Raw genomic sequence first — 22554 nt, forward strand, 5'->3', positions numbered from 1 at the left:
TCCTTATGAGCCTGGAACAGTAGTGTTCTCCTCTCGAGAGGACGGTCCACACTGAGAACTACCTTGTCCAGCATCACCCAGACAACAGCACACAGAGCCGGGACTCCAGCGCCTTTCCTGAGCCCCCGGGTCTGTCGTCCCCTCTCTCTCTGGCACCAGGAGACCAGGCACCTGGATGAGATGAAGTCAGCCATGCGGAAGGGCCACGACCTGCTGAAGAAGAAGGAGGAGAAGCTGAATCAGCTGGAGTCCTCTCTCCGGGAGGAGGTGCAGTGCGGCCTCCCTCCTCTGTTCCTGGGCTGCGGGTGGTTCTTCGGTCCCGTGGGGGAGGAGCTGGGGCTTGTGGGCTGGTGAGATGGCAGTGGCTTTGAGGTTGCTGAGGCCGGCTGTGCGCAGAGGTCCTAAGGAGACCCGGAGCCTCGTGCTGCAGCTTCTCGAGAGACCCTGGCCCCTGCTGTAATTCCTGAGGAGAGCTGGGCCCTGGGGTCAGCAGTGGGTCGGGAATGGACACACCTAGGCTTTCCTCCCTTCTCTGTGGCCTCATCCATGTTGCTCTGGATGCTGGAGGCATGGGGGTGGCAGGAGGGAAGCCTGAGTTTGCTGCAGGACAGGGGCTCTTGTCCTGTGTCCTCTTAGCCCCCACCTCCCTCCCCTCCCCCATGCTGCAAGGCAGCCTGTGTGTGTCCTTCTCCCAGAACTTCGGGTCCCAGAGAGGCCCCAGCCATCATATGGACAGGGGACAGAAGACACAGGGCAAGTGCCAGTACTCACTGCTGCTTGTACCCCTCAGGCTTTAGATGAGGACACTCGGCGCCAGACCCCCAAGAAGGGGGTGACATTTGACCTCAGCGACACGGACGACGTGAGCAGTGCAAGCTCCGAATCCTGCCCCCTGCCTCCCCATGAGTGGCAATGTCGGCAGGGGGAGGACCATGGTATCCATGGAGAGGGAGGGGCTTACGGGGGGGCCAAGGGGCAGCCTCCCTCCTTCAGCAGTGCATGGGTGGGTCTGTGGGAGCCCGTGTCTGGAGCAGGCACTCGGGAGGAGGGACCCCGTGGGGGTTTGCCAGCACATAGGGCAGAAAGGGTCCGGAGCTACCTGAATGCACAGGGACCTTCCCGTGCCTTCTGAGAAGTGTTCTCCCTCTGCCGCTCTGGTCTGCAGCCGGGCAGAGGGCCATCTCCTCCTCCTTCCTTGCCCGCTCCCTGGAGAGGCTTTCTCCCCTCTGCCAGCTTCCCGTCTGCACCATCTGGAACACAGAAGCTCTGCTGCCCATCTTGTCCCCATGGGCTGTGGTCCAGACCAGGAGGGCAGCCAGGAGGGTGCTGCCGTGCCTGGGGCCGTCCTGGGCCCTGAAGCCGAGTCCTTCCCTCCCTTTTAGTCAACCTGACTGCAAGTGCCACGTTGCCCTACAAGTTCCACTACCTGAGCAGCAGCCTTCAGCGGATCAGCAGCCAGCTGAACGGCGTCCTCAGCATGCTGGGTGGTCTCAACCTCCCACCGCCGCCGCCGTTCTTCACCTCCACGCCAGTGCCTGCCCCGCCCCGGAACCCCAGGAGTACCCCCGTACCCGCCTGCCCCTCCCTGGCCCGGGTCTCGGCCTGGCCACCAGTGGAGCCCACAACCACCCAGTGGGCCTGGGACCCTGGGCTGGGCCCCACGCTCTCCTCCTCCGTGGCTCAATCAGTGGACGACTTCCTGCTGGAGAAGTGGCGCAAGTATTTCCCAAGTAAGCCTCTGTCCCTTCTTCTTCCTTTGCTGGCTCCTTGCCACCGCCTGCTTTGCCGTGGCCCATCCCATTATGGGAGGAAGGCTTGCTTGCAACCCTGTAGCCACAGGCTCTGTGGGCCATGACAGTTGACCTAGAGCCTTTCTGATGGGAGCTGGAGCTCAGCAGAACCTAAAAGGTCATCCCTGTCCTCATTGTAAAAACTGCCATTTTGTGTGAGGGGCCAGGCCTGAGTCCTTCTAATAACCCTCTGAGAGAGGAATATTTATCCCCACCTTACAGATGACAAAACTGAGACTCAGGTTAAGGGCTATGCTCCAGGGTACCGAGGAGTAAATAACACACTGGAGTTTGGTTCTCTGGCTCTGTGATTTCAGGCTTCTGCCCAGAACCCCCTGGCCATACAGCTTTGCCCAAAAGTTACAAATCTGTTCCCTGCCTCAACCCAAATAGAAAAGTAGATTCGATTTTACAAGTAAATAGGACAATTCCTGTCTCTCACCTCCAACCACTGAAGCCTGTGCTGTTGTGTTGTCCGTGGGAGGCAGGAGGCGTGCTGGTGAGCTGGGAGGCGGCCTGCTGGGGCTGGCTTCTGCAACCCATTGCTGGATGATTTCCTCCCACTTTTCCAGCTGGAGTACCGTTCCTCAGCAGTCGCCCCGCGCCCCTGGAGAACAGGCTGGGTTACGTGTCTGCCAGGTAAGCTTCCTGTGGGCTCAGGGTGGAATCACACAGGCTGCTGCTTGCGGTTCTTCCCAGCAGAGCAGAAGTTTGGTCACGTTGCCCAGAGAGCCCGGACAGGTCCCCACAAAGCTGCCTGGGTCTCAGGTGCCTCTACCACCATCAGAGAAAAGTCTACCCTGCCGAGGTCCCAGGGGCGGCTGGTCTCACCTGGCCCAGCTCTATGAGGAAGCTGCCTGGTAGCACCTGCAGGGAGAAAGCAGCCTTGGCAGGACCCTGCTCCTTGCCTGGCCCCTCCTGCCCTTGAGTGTGGCTTTTGTCTTTGCCATGGAGCTCGCTGTCTGCTTCATAGGCTCCCTTCTTCCCGCTGTCCTGCTAGCCACATCTGGAGTGAGAGGGGCACGCTGTGGGAGAGGCAGATGGGCAGTTATCTAAACCTGTTAATTTCCCATTCATCTTCTTCCTTGCCCAGTGTAGCCCCGCCCCACCACAGGTGCCCAATCTTAAGCAGCCCCGCTTACCCCCTGGTCCACTCGGAAGCGGATGCTGGGCAGGTACTGGAGTCACCAGGGGAAAGCTTTTACTGATCAGATGTGCTGGGACCAGGCAGAAGTGGGAGCCCTGACACCAGGAGTGCTCACCTAGGGGAGGGAGGGGAGGGTGCCGTTCACCACCTTGTCTTGGGGGAACTGATGCTCGTCATTCCAGAAGGGCATTCTTGCCAATAAAGGAAACTTGGAGTTGCTAAAGCCACCCCGCAGAGGCCATGGCTGGTGTATGGGGTGTGCAGAGAGGAGGAGGGAGAGGCTTGGGGCTGGTCTGCTGTGCCACATATGCGTCCCCTCCTCTCTCCTCCTCACGCTGGCCTCTGCCTTCCCAGCGAGCAGCTGCGTCTCCTGCAGCGGGCCCATTCCCATGGCTCCAGCCTCCAGGTGGGCAGCACAGACTTCCAGAGCATGATGGAGGCTAACCGAAAGTGGCTAGAACATTACAGGAATGACCCCAAGTTGTATCCTTTGTCTGATCCCTGAGCCTTGGTCCCTCCCTGCTGTCGTTGCTGGGATGGCAGAGGTGTGGTTGTGCCCTGGGCGGTGGGAGTGTCCAAGGGGGGGTGCCCGTCTGGGCCTTGGCCCTGCCCTGGACCCGCTTAACTGACCTGACCGCAGAGTCTTCCTTTACCTTGTGGCCAGACATCTCTTCTCTTCGGTGCCCAAGCCCGCAGCTACCTCAGGCCTTCTGCATCTGGGCCTGGATGAGGACAGCAGACTGAGGGTGTATCATTACTAAGGCCCCGAGCCCCTCCCGCACCCCCGACCAAGTGCCTGTGAAGCCGCCCGTGCTCTGGACCCAACACAGCATTCTCCTGCCCTGTTTGCTGCCTGCCCCGCTCGGAGGAACCCGGGGCTGCGCTAGAAACCATGAGCTGCCCCCCACCCCCTGAGACCGCGTACCTCAGGCTGAAGAGTGTGGCCTCCTGCGAGATCCTGTCTGGACAAGGTGACACTGATGGGGGGGCGGAGGGGTGTCTGAGTCCGGGCACCTGCAGGAGGACAAGAACAAGGTATTAAGAGTTGCCTTCTGAGGCCAAGGGCCTACGGGCTCTCTGTGCATGGGATTCTGGCAGTTGTGGACGTGTGGCCCTTAATTCACCAGGACGAAGCCCCCAGCATGTCTGGACCCTGGGCCCCATCTCTGATACCTCAGCCTCAGAGAGATCAGAACCTTTCCTTTATCTTTTTTGTAAGTCTCCTTTCTTGAGCACTCTGTCTCAGGATTGGGCCCAGAGCCCTACCAGAGGTGGCTGGAAGTTGGCCCCCAGACGCTCTGCTGCCCCTCCTCCCTCCGCTGGCTCCTTGCTTTCCTCAGGGGCGCTCCTTCCCTTCCCTCGTGCTCCTCCCCAGAGTCCTCCCCCCACCCCACCCCTAGCTCAAGTCTCAGGTCACAAGTGCACGACTTACAAGAAGCCAACAAGCCGTAGGAGGGGTCTGGGGTGTCTCTGGGTCCGCATCGTGGTTTTCTCTTTCCGGACCATCATGGGGAGAGCTGTGGGTTCTTGTTTCTGTCCCCGGCAACCTCCTCTGGGCTGGGCCACACAGGGTCGCGCTCCCTGCAGTCCTGCTTCCCGTCAGAGGGCTCTACTGGGGGCTGCAGTGGTTGTTCTCAGACATCTGTCCCATCGTTTAAATAAAATGCCCCCATGTTTGTCTTGAAGGCTCTGGGGTTGCCCCTTGCCTCTCCGCTGCACAGCCACCAAGTCTCTGCAAGCCTACCTCTCATTTCTTTGTCTGAGAAACTTTTGACCCCACCCCATGCCCACTTTTTAGGCATCATCTACCATAGAGAAAAAATTCCGTTTCATGATTTGGCTCCTCCCGGGTGCTTTGGGGCTAGCGCCTGTGTTATAGCCAGCTCTGTGACAAGCCTGTGTTTTCTACATCAATTAAATCCCTGCACATCCATTTGCCACAAGGCAGTCGTGTGAATGTGTCTCCTTCTCTTTGAAGGCCTTTGCCTCCCTCCTCTTAAGAATAAAGGGAGCGAAAACTAACATGCACAGGCCACCTCCTAGGTTCTCATCTGCTCCTGACAGCAAGCCTGTAATCTCAAGTGGACGGATGGAAACCCGGAGGCTCGGAGACCCGGAAGGGGCTGAGGTCCTGAAGGAAGTAGCCCAGTGTCCACCCAGCACAGAGCCCGCGGCCCCCTCTGTGCACCCCAGAGCTCCTTGTCCCTGAAGTGCTGATTTGCTTCACCTCTCTCCCCCAACCCCTACTCTGCCACCTACCAGCTGGAGACTCATCCTGCGTCCTGCTGTTTCCCAAAGGCCGTTGGGCATTGTTTTCTGACGTACACAAATGACAGCTAAGCCCCCTGAAGGCCCAAGCTGGCAAAGTTAGGTGGGTTTTGTTTTCTGCTCCAGTGGTGTGAGCAGCTGGCATAGTTTGAGTTTGTAGCAACAAAATTGCTGGGAGAACCAACTGAGAAGGCCATGTTTCATGGATTTGCATGAGAAAACCAACTTAAAACATACAAATTAACCCAGCTTCCATCAGTGGCCTAGCTGCTCTGCTGCAGGGAGGGAGGAAAGATGTAACATTTGTCCAATATCTTCCGTGTGTGGGTTCTCTTCAAATATTATCTCATTTAACCCTCTTAACCTGCGAAGTTGGTATTATCTTATAGATGGGGAACTTCAGGCTCAGAGAGGTTAAATGAGTACAGCTCAGGTTCGCCCAGGATTTGAACCGAGATCTCTGCGTCTCTAAAAGCGGAGTTTTGAGCCTGCTCCCCAGGTCGGCGTCGGCACCTTCTGTCCTTCTGACTCACACAACGGTCCTGGCCAGCTTGATCTGAAGACCCGTGTCCCAGGGAGGGAGTGGCTTCTAGCTGGGTGAGCAAACCCCCCAACCTCAGACCCCAGCCAAGCTTTACTGGGGGGCTTTTTCCAAAGACCCCAAAACTGTCCCCTCTCTCCCTTCAGAGACTGTAAAATCTAGCTGGGGAGTCTAGAATCCTAGAGCTTTGTAGCTGAATGGAACCTTGCAGATCACTCTTCAGCCCACTCCCGTTTATAGAGGCAGAAACAGCCTAAAGAGATTAGGGTTACCCAAAGTTACAGCCGGGCTGTGGCAGAAGCAGGACCGAGACCTGGTCGGGCCCACCAGCCTGGGGCTTCAGGAAAGCGTGTCTTAGATACTGATTTTGAACAGGCTACACGTTCACGTGGTTCAGTATTCAAGTGACACGAGTTACTTCATCCACTGCCTGTCTTCTCCTTGAAGGCTCCTTCCGGAGGTTTTATGCAAATACAAGAAAAGAAGGGGCAGTGTTTTGATCTTGTTCCCTTACTGGTGGGTAAGGGGCATTCCTACCGTAGGATCAGACAACCTCCCAAAGCTGTCTTGGGAAATGTTCACTGTTTTCTTAAGGGAGCAGTGTTGGCCATGGCAGCCCCCTGCCGTGCAGACTTCCCCACAAAGTGGCAGCTTGCGGAGGGGACATAACCCTGACCCGAGGATGGCCGGGTGTGCCTTTGGCTGGAGCACCTACAGGCTCTGACCTGAACAAGTCCTCTTCAGGCCTGTGTCTCCGCGGTTAAAAGCTCAAAGACTGAGCCCACATTCTAGGAGTGAAGCAGGCTGCCGCCTTGGGTGGGGAGCTGCTCTTACCCAGAGGGAGGCTGGAAAGCCTCCAGTAGCCCAAGATAGGCTCTGGTGGGGAGGTTGACTGGTGGGGGGTTTCCGGTCCCACCACCATCTTTTGTGGGGGGCAGGGGGGAGGTGGAGAAGTGAGGACACATTCTTCAGTGTCCTGAAGAATGGGGAAATCCCTTTGTTTCTCCTTTTGCATCTCCTGCCTCCCCCATGGACTCTGCCATCTCTAGCAGGTGTGTCCCACGGAGGGCCCCGCGAGGGGTCATGGTGGAGGAGAGGGATGCCTGCTCTTGGGAGGTGGGAAGCAGAGGGACAGTGCGTGGAGTTCCACTCTCACAATTAAAAGCAGAGGGGTTGTGAGTCAAACAAGAGTTCCCATTTTATCCTCTCTGTGCCTCAATTATCCTGTCTGTAAAATGGGGTGACCTGGCCCATAAAGTTGTTGGGAGGATAATTTTTTTTTTAAGATTTTATTTATTTATTAGACAGAGATCACAAGTAGGCAGCGAGAGAAGAGGAAGCAGGCTCCCCGCTGAGCAGAGAGCCAGATGCGGGGCTTGATCCCAGGACTCTGGGATCATGACCTGAACAGAAGGCAGAGGCTTTACCCCACTGAGCCACCCAGGCGCCCCCTGGGGAGGATTAAAGAAATTAATCCACATGATGGCCTCATAACAGTGTTCAATGCATAGTAAGGGCAGTGACCTCACCAAGATAGCCACAAAGATTCCTGACCTCACGGCCCTTCATAAGAACAACTAGCAACTATTCACGGACAAGACACCACAGAGAACCCTAGAACAGCGCCAAGGCTGCAGCAGCACCTGCAGCACAGAGACCAAGACGGACTGCCCGGGAAGGGTAAGGGAAGTGGTACCTGCTGGCCTTACTGCCCCCACCCCAGGCCAGGGCAGCACCACGCTGAGAGGTCCCCCACTACGATGCCTCCAAGGGAGGTGAGTTCAGGTTAGACACCCAGTTCCCCCAGCATTGTGGGTCACTGGGTGGGAGCCCCTACTGTGGTTCTGCCCCATGGGGATTGCAGGGGGGTCTGTGACGTAAGTGGGGAAGGATTTCCAACAACCGGCACTTAGATCTTGGCCAACCAAGTTCATACTTGCAGGGCCCAAGTAGTTAGTACTTAATCCCAACCAGGGGCTTTATCTAAACCAAGTTAATGGTATGGTCTGGCCAGGAAACTAGGCAGGGTGCAGGTCTGCCTGATTTAGGTCTTCCTCCTCAAAGAGGAGTCTGTAGGCTCTGTAGTCTGGGCTGCCCGTGCCCAGGCAGCAGGGCTGTTGATAGCCCCCCAGCTGTGGAGTGTGGCTCCTAGCCCCTCCTGACCAGAAAGTCTGGTTTGGGAAAATTGGAGAGTTGCCTAAAGGGGGCTCTTCGTGTTCCACTGAGGCTGGAGAAGCTGAATCATGGCCGCACTTGCTACGGAGCATGGTGCTCGGCCCCATCTGATAGGAAGGGCCGGTAAGAACACCTGGAATCTTCTGCATAACCCAGCCACACTTGGGTCAAGAGGCACCCCTAGAGCAAAGCTAGTGGCCCTGTTTGGTCAGCGAAGTGGGGACATGGGCCAGTTTGAGTCAGGACCGCAAATAGCCTTCACGGCCTTGGAGCTGCTTCTCCCCCTGCGCCTCGGCAGGGGAACTAAATTCGTAGCCCACCCTGCGGCCCATGTGACTAAGGAGCTTTACCAGAACACAGAGGAAAATGCACGGCCGCCCAGCAGCCCTGTTTACAGTGGCACTTGAACAGAGAGCATAGCCTGGGGCTTTCCCTGTCTACAGAGCAAAACCAGTGACCTCATGTGAGCAGGATATTCAAAGCACACTCTTGTCTGATTTGGGTCCCAAGACTGTGAACCATGCAGGCCTTGGGTACTGTCCTGCTGCCTGGCCAGGGCAGGGAAGCAAATTCATAGCCTTAAAATGTAGGCAACCATGGAGCTCATCCTATGGCCTCACTTGGGCAGGGACCAAGCCAGCGGTCCTGTCTAGCTGCTTTCAGCCAGTGGTATACCCAGCACCCTTGTTCTCAGAGCTTAAACAGTTGCCTTGTCCAAAAATAGACCCTAATAGCAGACTTCATCTACCCAAGCCGTTACCAGTAGATTTGTCCAGAATCCCAAACTGACCTGACTTTTGAAATACTGTTTCTGCCAAAGCAAACCTGCAAAGTCTGGAAACAAAGACCAATTACTCAAATGCAGATAACCAATATAAGGAATCAAGGATCAAGAAAATCAGATGTGATACAACCAAAGGAAACAAAGAAAGCTTAATAACTTACTCTAAAGAAATGTAGGTCTAGGAACTGTCAAAGAATTCTGCATAATCCTTTTAAAGTAGTTTAATGATCTACAAGAACATGTACACAACTAAATAAAATTAGGAAAACCGTTCATGAACAGAAGTTCAACAAAGAAGCAAAAGCCATCAAAAAAACCCAACAACTCCTCGGGCTGAAAAAATACAATAACTGCACTGAAGAATTCAGTCAGAGCTTCGAAAGCAGACCCAAACAGGCAGAAGAATCAGCAACTCGGAAGATTGGACATTTGAAATTATCCAGTCAAAGGAACAAAAAGAAAAAAGAATGAAAAAGACTGAAGAAAGCCAGTGGGGCTTATAGGATACAATGAAAGGAAACAATATTCACATTATGGGAATTCTAGAAGAAGAGGAAGGGACAGAAACTATATTTAAAGCAATAATAGGGGCTCCTGGGTGACTCAGTTGTTAAGTGTTTGCCTTTAGCTCAGGTCATGATCCCAGGGTTCTGGGATTAAGCCCTGCATCCGGCTCCCTGCTCAGTGGGAAGCCTGCTTCTCCCTCTCCCACTCCCCCTGCTTGTGTTCCCGCTCTTGCTGTGTCTCTATCAGATAAATAAAATCTTTTTTTTAAAAGATTTTATTTATTAATTTGACACACAGAGAGAGATCACAAGTAGAGCAGCAGGCAGAGAGAGAAGGGGAAGCAGGCTCCCTGCTGAGCAGAGAGCCCGATGCGGGGCTCGATCCCAGGACTCTGGGATCATGACCTGAGCCGAAGGCAGAAGCTTAACCCACTGAACCACCCAGGCGCCCCTAAATAAAATCTTTTTTAAAAATAAAGCAGTAATAGCTGAAAAGTTCCTAAACTTGGGGAAAGAAAAAGATATCCAGATCCAAGAGGCCCAAAGGACCCCAAGTAGGAACCCAAATAGGGCTACACTGAGACACCTTAAATTACTAAAAGCTAAGCACAGAATTGTATTTATTTTTAATTTTTTAAAATGATTTATTTGAGAGAGGGAGGATGTGAACATGTGCTCCTATGGGGGGAGGGGCAGATGAGGAGAGAGAGAATCCCAAGCAGAGTCCCTGCCAAACACAGAATTTTAAAAGCAGCAAGAGAAAAGTATACACAAGTGACCCTCCATAAAGCTTTTTGGCAGACTGCTCAGCAGAAAATTTTCAGACCAGAAGAGAACAGGATGGAATATTCAAAACTTTGAAAGGAAAAAACAAACAAAAAAAACTGTACGTAGTAAAACTCTTCTTTGCAAATGAAGGAGGGAAGAGACTTTCCCAAACAGGAGTTGAGGGATTCACTAACAGATGTGCCTTCCAAGAAATGAGAGAGGGAATTCTTTGAGTGGAAATAAAATTAACATCATAAAAACATAAGACGTTGTAAAATCCAGTGATAATCGTAAGTATATAGTCAAAGTTAGATTCTGTAATGTAGTAAAGGTGGTGAATAATTCACTTACAACGAGGGTTTTAAAGTTACCAACAGAGTTCCGGTCTAGGATGGCAATGTTGGAAGACCTTGAACTCACCTGCTCCACGGACAAACCAAATCCACACTATTTATAGAGTGATTCCTTCTGAAGAACATCTGGGGGCTGACTGAACAGCTTCTGCACCAGCAAGGGTAAACCATATAGAGAATGGCAAGAGAGAAGAGACACAATCACAAAGGGAGTCTCTACCCCAACTTCGGAACTTCAGTGGGGAGGGATAGGACGGAGGGACTTGGAGCAGATGCGTCTGCACTGGGGCACACAAAAAAAAGAAAGCTGCAGTTTAAAAGGGCAACTAGAATAAAGGAGTCACCCCTAGGACCTTGCCAAATGGCTGGGGAGCTGTTGGAGCACTCTGGGTGGACAGGGGCTTATGACATCACTGTCTGTTTCCCCTTAGTCTCGATAGCATGGACAGGAGTGAAGTCTGGGCACTCGAGCTGGCCAACCCCCTTAGTAAGCACCAGGGCCCTAACCCACACCAGCCCCAGGCATCCCACCAAGGTGGCCCCAGTGCAGCACATGTAGGATACCTCTGGCCAGGGCTCACTACAGCTCTAGTCGGTGCAGCAAGGTTATAGAGGCACAGAGCACCCCAGAAGACCCCAGGCCTGCACCATTTCAGCTCCAATTACCCTTTCAGGTACCCCTGTGCTGAGCACCTTGGGACATCCTGCCTTGTGCCCGTTTTAGTTGCAGCTGTCCTCCCAGGGTCCCCTATACGCAGGGAGCCCCAGGACCTCCCTGGCCTATACCTACTTCAACTACAGTTCTGTCCTGTCAGGGCTCCTGCATGGAGAGTCCTAGGACTGCCCCATGCTCTGCCCACTTCAGCTCTGACCATCACACCAGGGCGGACCCAGCACAAGTGCCTAGGATGCCCAACCTATGCCAGACATGGTTCCAGCCAGCTGGCCAAAGTCACCATGCGCACAGTCTACATAGGGATGACCATCAACAAGACCATCCCTTCAAGTTTAGGAGAAGTGGCTATTCCACCCAATTCAGAAAGAAGAACAGAAAAGCGAAATGAGACAGGAATATGCCCTACATGAAAGAATAAGACAAAACCTTAGGGAAAAAACCCCAAGTGAAGTAGAAATAAGCAATATGCTTGATAAAGAATTTAAGCAATATGATCACAAAGATGCATTTCAGACTCGGGAGCGGAATAACACAGTGGGAGCTCCAACGCTGCGATAGATAATATAGAAAAGAACCAATCAGAGTTGAAGGATACAGTCCCAGAAATCAGAAGCACAGTGTTAGATTAGCGGAGGCACAGGAATGGACCGGTGATCTGGAAGACAGGCTAATGGAAAGCTGAACAGCACGAAGAAAAAATTAACGAGGATAGATTAAGGGAGGTCTTGGACAACATCAAGCAAACATTTGAATTATCAGGGTCCCAGAAAAAGAGAGAGAGGAAGGTGCAGAAAACTTATTGAAGAAATTATAGCTGATAATTTCCCTAACCTGCGGAAAACAGTTTCAGGAAGAGTGTGGTTCCAGATAAGATCAACCCAGGGAGGCCCACAACGTGACATACAATAATCAAAATGTAAAAGATTAAAGATGAGGAATTTCAAAAGCAAGAGGGAAGCAAAAATTTACATAAAGGGAACCCCCATAAGGCTATCAGCTGATTTTACAGTAGAAAGTTTGCAGGCCAGAAGGGAGTAGTATATTATTTTCAAAGAAGTTCTGAACAGAAAAAAGCTACAGTCAAAACTACACTACTTAGCAAGGTTATCATTTAGAATTGAAGGAGAGTGAGTTTTCCAGACAAAAGTCAAAGGCGTTTATCATCACTAAATTGGCCTTAGAAGAAACATTAAAGGGACTTCATTAAGTGCAAAAGAATAGACTAATTAGAAAAAAAATTATGAATAAAAAGATATAAAATATGATGGTAAATGCATAAAATGTGGAGGGGCGAATGAAGTTTTTTTGTGTTCAAACTTAAGTGACCATCAACTTAATACAGACTGCTAAATACTTAGGATGTTATACATGCATATGATGATAAACACAAACCCAAAACTGTAATAGTTAAGCAAAAAAGAAAGAAAGGAATCCAAGCATAACACCAAAGAAAATAATCACAAGGAAAGAGAGCAAGAGAAAAAGAAAGGAACAGAGAAAAACTACAAAATCAACAAGAAGTAATTAGCAATATGGCGATAAGTACATACCTATCGATACTTACTGTAAATGTAAATGTCTAAATGTTCCAGTCAAAAGACAGGGTGGCAGAATGAATTAAAGAAACAAGTCCCATGTATAGGCTGCCTACAAGCATTTCAGACCTAAAGACACATACAGACTGAAAGCAAAAGTATGGAAGAAGATACTCCATGCAAATGGAAATAAGAAGAGAAAAGCTGGATTGCATTCTTGTATCAAATAGTCCTTAAAACACAAAGTCCTTTAAAGCAAAAGTGCCCTCCTATGTAACAGACATAGCAGGGCACTGCATAAAGGGTCCCTCCCGCAAGATATAAAAATTGTAAACATCAATGTACCGAAAATTGGAGTACCCAAATACATAAAGCAAATATTCACAGACAAAAAGGGAGAAATTGACACCAATACAATAATAGGAAACTTTAACACTCCACTTACATCAACATCTAGATCACCAATGCAGAAAACCAGTATAGAGTGTGTCCCAGTGATACAGCAGACTGGAGGGATTTAACAGGTACATGCAGAACATTCCATCTAAAAACAACCGAAGGTACATTCACGTGCACATAGAACATCCTCCCTGGTAGATCACGTGTTAGTCCACAAAACAAGTCTCCATAAATTTAAGAAGACTAAATCGTATCATCTTTTCTGACCACGGAAGTATGAAACTAGAAATCAATCATAAGAAAACAATGGACAAAACCCCACAAACACATGGAGGCTAAATGTGCTAGTAAACAACCAACGTGTTGACAAAGAATCAAAGAGGAAATTAAAAAAAAATACACAGAGACAAAGGAAAATGGAAACATAATGGTCCAAAATCTGTAGAATACAGAGAAACTAGTAGTTCTAAGAAGGAAAGTTTTAGTAATACAGGCCCACCTTAAGAAAAAAAAATCTCAAATAATCTAACCTTACAGCTAAAGGATCTAGAAAAAGAAGAACAATCAAAGCCCAATATTAGAAGAAAGAAGGAAATAAAAATCAGAGCAGAAATAAGTACAACTGTATAAGACAACAAAGAATAGAGAAATGAAACCAAGGGTGGTTCTTTGACAAGATAACCAAAATTGATGAATCTTTAGATGGACTCATCAAGAAAAAAGTAAGGACACTGATAAAATAAAAAATGTAAGAGAAGTAATGACTGACCCCACAGAAACACAATGGATTCTAAGAAACAACTACAGGAAATTCTATGTCTACAAACTGGACAACCTAGAAGAAATGGATAAATTCCTAGAAACATATAACTTCTCGAAACTGAATCAGGAACGAAGAGAAAAACAATGGGCCAATTACTAGTAACAAAATTGAATTGGTAATCAAAAAAACTCCCAAAAAATACAAGTTTGGGAACAGGTAGAACACAGGTGAATTCCATCAAACATTTAAAGAAGAGTTAATATCTATTTTTCTCAAACTATTCCAAAAAATAGAAGGGGAGGGAAAGCTTCCAAGTACATTCTACAAGGCTAGCAATACCCTGATACCAAAACCAGACAAAGAGATTGAAACAAAGAAAGAAAAGAAAGGAAGGAAGAAGAAAAACTAGAGGCCAATATTCCTGATAAACACAGATGCAAAAATCCTCAACAAAATGTTAGCAAACCACATCTTCAGTACTTTTAAAAAGATCATTCACCATTATCAAGTAAGATTTATTGTGGGGAATGCAAGGGATAGTTCCATATTTGCAAATCTGTCAACATGATACACTACATTAACAAAATGAAGGAGGAAAATCATATGATCACCTCAATAGATGCATGAACATTTGGCAAAATTCAACATCCTTCATGAACCAAAACTCTCAACAATGTGGGTTTAGAGGGAACATACCTCAACACAGTAAAGGCCATATATGAAAACCCACTGCTAACATCATACTCAAAGTGGAAAAACTGAGAGCTTTGCCTTTAAGATCAGAAACAAGACAAGGATGTTCACTCTAGCCACTTTATTTTATTTTTTTTTTATTTATTTACTTGACAGAGATCACAAGTAGGCAGAGAGGCAGGCAGAGAGAGAGAGAGAGGAGGAGGAGGCAGGCTCCCCGCCAAGCAGAGAGCCCGACGTGGGGCTCGATCCCAGGACCCTGGGATCATGACCTGAGCCGAAGGCAGAGGCTTTAACCCACTGAGCCACCCAGGTGCCCCCACTCTAGCCACTTTTATTCAATATAGTACTAGAAGTCCTAGCCACAGCAATCAGACAAATAATAGAAGGCATCCAAATTGGTAAGGAAGAACTTAAACTTTCACTATTTGCACATGACATAATACTATATATAGAAAACCCTAGGGGCACCTGGGTGGCTCAGTGGGTTAAAGCCTCTGCCTTTGGCTCAGATCATGGTCTCAGGGTCCTGGGATTGAGCCCTGCATTGGGCTCTCTGCTCAGCAGGGAGCCTGCTTCCTCCTCTCTCTCTCTGCCTGCCTCTCTGCCTACGTGTGATCTCTGTCAAATAAATAAATAAAATCTTAAAAAAAAAGCAAACCCTAAAACGCTGTCAAAAAACTATTAGACGTAGTAATACATGGTAATACACAGAAATGGATGAATTTCTTTACAATAATAATGAAGTAGCAGAAAGAGATTAAGAAAAACAATTCCACTTAAAATTGCACCAAAAAGAATACAATACTTAGGAATAAACTTAATCAAGGAGGGGAAAGACCTACATTCTGAAAACTATAAAACATTCATAGAAGAAACTGAAGAGGACACAAATGGAAAGATATTTCACACTTTTGAGTTGGAAGAATATTATTAAAATGTCTATATTACCAAAGTCATCTATCGATTCAATGCAATCCCTATCAAAATACTAAGAGCATTTTTCACAGCACTACAATAAATAATACTAAAATGTATAGGGGTCAAATAGCCAAAGCAATCTTGAGAAAGAAGAAAAAACTGGAGGTATCACCATCCTAGATTTCAATTTATATCACAAAGCTGTAGAAATCAAAACAGTATGGTACTGGCACAAAAACAGACACAGAGGGGGCACTTGGGTGACTCAGTGGGTTAAGCAGCTGCTTTCAGTTTGGGTCAGGATCTCACAGTTCCTGGGATTAAGCTCTGTGTTAAGCTTGTTGCTCAGCAGGGATTCTGCTTCTCCCTCTCCCTCTGATCCTCCTCCCGGCTTGTGTTCTGTCTCAAATAAATAAAAATCTTAAAAAAAAAATAGACACAGATCAGGGGCGCCTGGGTGGCTCAGTGGGTTAAAGCCTCTGCCTTCAGTTTCAGGTCATGATCCTAGGGTTCTGGGATCGAGCCCCGCCTCGGGCTCTCTGCTCAGCAGGGAGCCTGCTTCCCCCCTTCTCTCTGCCTGCCTCTCTGCCTACTTGTGATCTCTAATAAATAAATAAAATCTTTAAAAAAAATAAAAAAATAGACACAGATCAATGGTACAGAATAGAGCCCAGAAATAAACCCACAATTATATGGTCCATTAATCTACAACAAAGGAGGTAAGAATATACAGTGGAAAAAAGACAGTCTTTTCAATAAATGGTGCTGGGGAGACTGGACAAGTACATGCAAAAAATCCTTCTGGGCCACCTGCTTGCACCTACACAGAGTCAAACTCAAATGGATTAAAGACCTAACTTTGAGACAAGAAATGATAAAACTCCTAGGAGAAAACATATGCGGTAATTCCTTTGACATTGGTCTTGGCAACATTTCTGTAGATATGTCTCCTCAGGCAGGGGAAACAAAAGCAAAAAGAAACAACTGGAACTACACCAAAAAACAAAAACAAACAAAAAAACCACACACACACACAAAAACAAAAAGAACCCAACTTTGCACAGCTTAGGAAACCATCAACAAAATGAAAAGACAGCCTACTCAATGGGGGAACTTATTTTTCAAATGATATATCCAATAAGGGGTTAATACCAAAAATATATAAAAAAAAACTTATACAACTCGACACCCCCCCACCAATAATCTGATTCAAAAGTGGGCAGTGGACCTGAATAGACAATTTCCCAAAGAAGACATACAAACGGCCAACAGACACATGAAAACAAGTTCAGTATCACTAATCATCAGGAAAATGCAAATCAAAATCACAATGAAATATTACTTTACACCTGTCAGAATGGCTTGAATCAAAAAGGTAAGAAATAACAGGTGTTGGCAAGGATGCGGAAAAAGGAAACGGTGTGTACTATTGGTAGGAAGATAAATTGGAGCAGTCCTCAAAAATTTAAAAATAGAAATGCTGTGTGGTCTAGTACTTCCGCTACTGGGTATTTACTCAAAGAAAACACAAACGCTAATTCAAAAAGATACGTGCACATGCACCCCTCTATTTATTATAGCATTATTTAAAATAGCCAAGATATGGCAGCAATCCAAGTGTCCATCAATAGAGGTATGGATAAAGAACATGTGGTGTATATAATACAATGAAACATTGTATTGTATATTGTATTGTGTTATATACTGTAAGTACTGTATTATATAATATTTCATATACAATGAAATATTACTTGTCATAAAAAAGAATGAAATCTTGCCATTTGTGACATGGGTAGACCTAAAGGGTATTATGTTAAGTGGAATAAGTCAGAGAAAGACAAATACCATATGGACTGTGGGATCTAAGCAACAAAACAAATAAAAAGCAGAAAAAGACCCAGAAATACAGAGAACACACTGATGACTGCCAGAAGGGAGGGTAGGATGGGGGGGATGGGAAAATGGGTGGAATGAGAGCTACAGACTTCCATTTATAGAATAAGCTGCAAGGATAAAATGTATATCCTGGGGAATATAAGTTAGTGGTGTTAGAACAGTGTTGTATGGAGACCAACAGTAGCCACACTTGTTGCATCATTGTGTTGTACACCTGAAACTAATGTAACATTGTGTCAACTCTACTTCAACAAAAAATAAAAGAAACTAATGTAGTAAAAATAACCATAACTATAATAATCTGCTATTAGTTACACAATGTAGGGAATATATACATTGTAAATGTGAAGAGAAGAGGTTAAAGTGTAAAGCTTAGAAATTCTATTGAAATTGTCATTAGTTTAGGGTGTTATCATTTTAAGATATTTTATGTTAGCCTTACAGTAGCCACAAGGGAAAACGTATAATTACACAAAAGAACTTGACAAAGAAGTCAAAACATATTGATACAAGACATAAAAACATCAAAACAAACTAAAAAGCAGGATAAAAAAATAAGAAACAATGAACAAAATGGCAATAGTTAAGACCTTACTGTATAGGAATACTTTAAATGAAAACAGATAAAATTCTGCAGAATGGCTGACTGGATAAGCAGACAAAAAACAAGGTCCAATGATATGCTATCTACTAGAAACTCACTTTAGCTTTAAAGACACAGAGACTGAGAATGAAGGGATGGAAAAAGATTTCAAGCAAATTGTAACTGCCCAAAAGGCAAGGGTAGCTCTATGTACATCAGAAGAAACAGACTTTAAAAATGGCCCAAACTGACAAGATCATTATATAATGACAAAGGAGTTGTATCAAGAAAATATAATAAGTATGCCCAACACTGGAGTATCTCAATACACAGAGCAAAAACTAAGAGCTACAAGGAGAAAAAGAGTAACACAATAATAAATGGGGACCCTAACACCCCACTCTCAACGATGGATTAATCATACCAGCAGAGAATCAGTGAAGACACAGCAGATGAACAACACCATATACCGAATGGATCCAGCAGACACACACATACCCTTCCATCCAGCAGAATATGCATTCTCCAGTGCCCAGGGAACGTTTTCCAGGACAGATGATAGGTTAGGCTGCAAAACAAGTCTTAGGAGACTTAGTCAAGGAGACTAAAATCATACCAATCTCTTCTCTTAACACAGTGGTATGAGACTAGAAATCAACAAGAGGAAAAGTGGCATATTCATGAATCCATGGAAATTACACCACACTCTCCTGAACAACCAATTGGTCAAAAGAGAAATTAAATGGGAAGTAAAGAAGTATCTTAAGACAAAAATGTAAATAACATACCCAAATTTACAGGATGCAGCAAAAGCAGTTGTATGAGAGAAGTTCATAGCAGTGAGTGCCTACATTAAGAAGAAAGGGGAGAAAAAAAAAAGCAAGAAAGCTCCTACACAATCTAGATTTACACCCCTTAGTCAAGGAACTAAGCAAAGAACAAACTGAGCCCAAAGTTAGCAAAGGAGGATAAAACAGAAACAGAAAAACAATAAAAAAGATTAAAAACAATAAAAAAGATTAAAAACAATAAAAAAGATTAAAAAAAAAGAGTTAGTTCTTTGAGAAGATAAACAAAATTTACAATCTTTTAGCTAGGCTACCCAAGGAGAGAAACCTAATTAACAAAATTATAAACAAAACAGGACACATTGACGACTGACACCAGGGACCTATAAGGATCATTAGAGGCAACTATGAAAAATTTATACACCAACAATCTGGACAATGAAGAAATGGATAAATTCTAGAAATGTACAAACTGCCAAGACTGAATCAGGAAGAAATAAAAGTCCACACAGCTGATCACTAGTAAGGAGATTGAATCAGTAGTAAAAATTATTTTTTTCCAATGATGAAAAGCCAAGCTGTATGGTTTCACTGGTGAATTTTATCAAACAGTTAAAGAATTAATGCCAGGGGGTACCTGGGTGGCTCAGTTGGTTAAGTGGCTACCTTTGCCTCAGGTTAGGATCTCGGGGTCCTGGGAATGAGCCCTGCGTCAGGCTCCCTGCTCAGGGGGGAGTCTGCTTCTCCCTCTCCCTCTACCTCCCCCCACTCATGCACGTGCATGCTTTCTTTTAAATAAATAAACAAGATCTTAAAAAATAGTTAATGCCAATCCTTCTCAAACTCTTTAAAAAAACTGAAAAATTGAGTACACCTCCAAAGTCAGTTTCTGAAGTCAGCATTAACTTGATACCAAAGCTAGAAAAAGATACTATTAGAAAAGAAAACTATAGGTCAATATCCCTGCTGCATATAGATGTAAAAACTCTCAATAAAATACTGGCAAACAGAATTCACAGCACACCAAAAGGATCATTCACCCAAGTGCGATTTATGCCTGGGATGCAAGGATGGTTCAACATATGTAAATCAATGTGATACATCACATTAATAAAGAAAAAAAAGTCATGCAATAATTTTATTAGATGCCAAAAAAGCATCTGACGAAATTTAACATCCATTCATGATAAATTAGGTAGGGAAGGAGTATACCTAGGATTACTAAAGGCTATATATGCTAAGTCCATAGCTAACATCATACTCAATGGTGAAAGTTTCAAAGCTTCTCCTCTAAGATCAGGACTAAGAAAAGGGTGCCCACTCCCACCACTTCTATTCAATATAGTCCTGGAAGTCCTTGTCAGAGCCATCAGGCATGAGAAAGAAAAGGCAACATTGTTAAGGAAGAGGTACTGTCTATTTGTAGATGACATGATTTTATATGGAGAAAATTCCTAAAGACTCCATCCACCAAAAAAACCCTGTTAGATCTAAACAATAAATTCAGTAAAGTTGCAGGATACAAAATTACCATACAAAAATCAATAGCATGTCTATACACTACCAACAAATTCTGTGAAAAAGAAATAAAGAAAATGACCCAACTTACAATAGCATTGAAACAATAAAATACTTAGCAAATAAACTTAACCAAGGAGGTGAAAAATCTCTACTCTGAATACTAGAAGACACTGATGAAAGGAATTGAAGACACAAATAGATGGAAAGGTATTCCGTGTTCATGGATTGGAAGAATTAATTAAAATGTCAATAGTGGGCACCTGGGTGTCTCAGCGGGTTAATCCACTGCCTTCAGCTCAGGTCGTGATCCCAGGGTCCTGGGATCGAGTCCCCCATCGGGCTCTCTGCTTCAGCGGGGAGCCTGCTCCCCCCCCCGCCCCCGCCTGCCTCTCTGCCTACTAGTGCTCTCTGTCTGTCAAATAAATAAATTAATTAAAAATAAATAACATGTCAATAGTATCAAAGCCATCTACAGATTCATTGTAATCCCTATCAAGATTTCAAAAGCATTTTTTATAGAAGTAGTAAAAACAATCTTAAAATTTGTATGGAACCATGGGGCGCCTGGGTGGCTCACTGGGTTAAGCCTCTGCCTTCGGCTCAGGTCATGATCTCAGGATCCTGGGATTGAGCCTCGCATCAGGCTCTCTGCTAAGCCGGGAGTCTGCTTGCTCCCAACCCCACCTACCTCCCTGCCTACATATGATCTGTGTCAAATAAATAAATAAAATATTTTAAAAATTTATATGGAACCACAAAAAACCCTGAATAGCCAAAGCAATCCTGATAAAGAACAAACCAGGAGGCATCATACTTCTTGATTTCAAGCCACACTATACAGCCACAGAAATCGAATCATCAAATGAGATTTATTGTGGGGTATGCAAGGACAGTTCAGTATTTGAAGTCTGCCAACATGATGCATCACATTAACAAAATGAAGGGTAAAAATCACATGGTCATCTCAATAGATGCATAAAAAATCATTGGCAAAATTCACATCCTTTCATGATCAAATTTCTCAACAAAGTGGGTTTAGAGGGAGCATACCTCATCATAATAAAGGCCATATATGAAAACTCACAGCTAACATCATAATGAGGAAAAACTGTGAGCTTTCCCTTTAAGATCAGGAACAACACAAGGATGTCCCCTCTAGCCACTTTTATTAAACCTAGTACTGGAAGTCCTAGCCACAGCAATCAGACAAGAAATCAAAGGTATCCAAATTGGTATGAAAGAAGAAAAACTTTGTTTGTAGATGACATGACACTGTACACAGAAAACCCTAAAACTCCATAAAAAAAAACTAGTAGAACTGATAAATGACTTCAGCAAGGTTGAAGAATACAAAATCAATATACAGAAATCCATTGCATTTCTATACACTATTAATGAAGTAGCAGAAAGAGAAATTAGGAAAATAATCCTATTTATAACTGCACCAGTAATAATAAAATACACAGGAATAAACTTAACCAAGGAGGGGACACCAGTGTACTCTGAAACTTATAAAACCTTGATGAAGGAAACTGAAGACAGCACAAACAAATGGAAAGATTTGATTGGAAGAATATTGTTAAAATGTCCACACTACCCAGAGAAATCTACAGATTTAATGCAATCTCTATCAAAATACCAACAGCATTTCCCACAGAACTAGAACAGATAAAAAATTTTATGGAACCACAAAAGAACCCAAATAGCCAAAGCACTCTTGAAAAAGAACAAAGTTGGAGATGTCATGATCCCACATGTCAAAACATACTACAGAGCTACAGTGATCAAAACTGTATGGTATGCTATATGGCACAGCCAGAGACACACAGATTAAAGGAGAGATAGCCCAGAAATAAACCCAGATTATATGGTCCGTTAATCTCTGACAAGGAGGCAAGAATACACAAAGGGAAAAAGAAAGTCTCTTCAACAAATGGTGTTGGGAAAACTGGACAGCTACATGCAAAGAATGAAATGGGACCACTTTCTCACACCACACACAAAATGAACTCAAGATGGATTAAAGACCTAAATGTGAGACCTGAAACCATAAAAATCCTAGAAGAAAACACTGACAGTAATTTCTTTGACATCAGCTATAACAACATTTTTGTAGATAGGTCTTCTGGGCAAGGAAACAAAAGCAAAAATAAACCATTGGGGCTACATCAAAATAGGAACAGAACAGAAACAATCGACAAAACTAAAAGATAACCTACTGAATGGGAAAAGATATTTGCAAATGACAGATCTGATAAAGAGTGGGTATCGAAAATATATAAAGAACTTACACAAGTCAATGCCCAATAAAACAAATAGTCCAATTAAAAATGGGCAGAAGACATGAACAGGTATTTCTCCGGAGAGAAATACGGATGGCCCTCAGACACATGGAAAGATGCTCGGCATCCCTCCTCCCTCCTCACCGGGGAAATGCAAATCAAAAC

General features: G+C 45.6%; 1 protein-coding gene across 9 annotated transcripts in view; it reads left to right on the forward strand.

Annotated features, from left to right (window-relative positions):
• Positions 1-4880, forward strand: part of CEP164 (centrosomal protein 164) — a 60851-nt gene extending 55971 nt beyond the window's left edge. For 7 of the 9 annotated variants that reach the window (XM_047691711.1, XM_047691713.1, XM_047691715.1 and 4 more), the window contains 6 exons: positions 160-267; positions 791-935; positions 1383-1730; positions 2363-2429; positions 3292-3420; positions 3602-4880. In XM_047691711.1, coding sequence (XP_047547667.1) covers positions 160-267; positions 791-935; positions 1383-1730; positions 2363-2429; positions 3292-3420; positions 3602-3698 — 894 coding nt within the window. In that variant the 3' untranslated portion in view covers positions 3699-4880. Of the gene's footprint in view, positions 1-159; positions 268-790; positions 936-1382; positions 1731-2362; positions 2430-2888; positions 2966-3291; positions 3421-3597 lie in introns of all 9 variants that reach the window. The other 2 variants (XM_047691714.1, XM_047691712.1) reach the window with 2 other exon arrangements.
• Positions 4881-22554: the final 17674 nt, after the last annotated feature.

The sequence above is a fragment of the Lutra lutra genome, chromosome 10, assembly GCF_902655055.1.
Source record: "Lutra lutra chromosome 10, mLutLut1.2, whole genome shotgun sequence".
In the NCBI taxonomy this organism is placed as follows: Eukaryota; Metazoa; Chordata; class Mammalia; order Carnivora; family Mustelidae; genus Lutra; species Lutra lutra.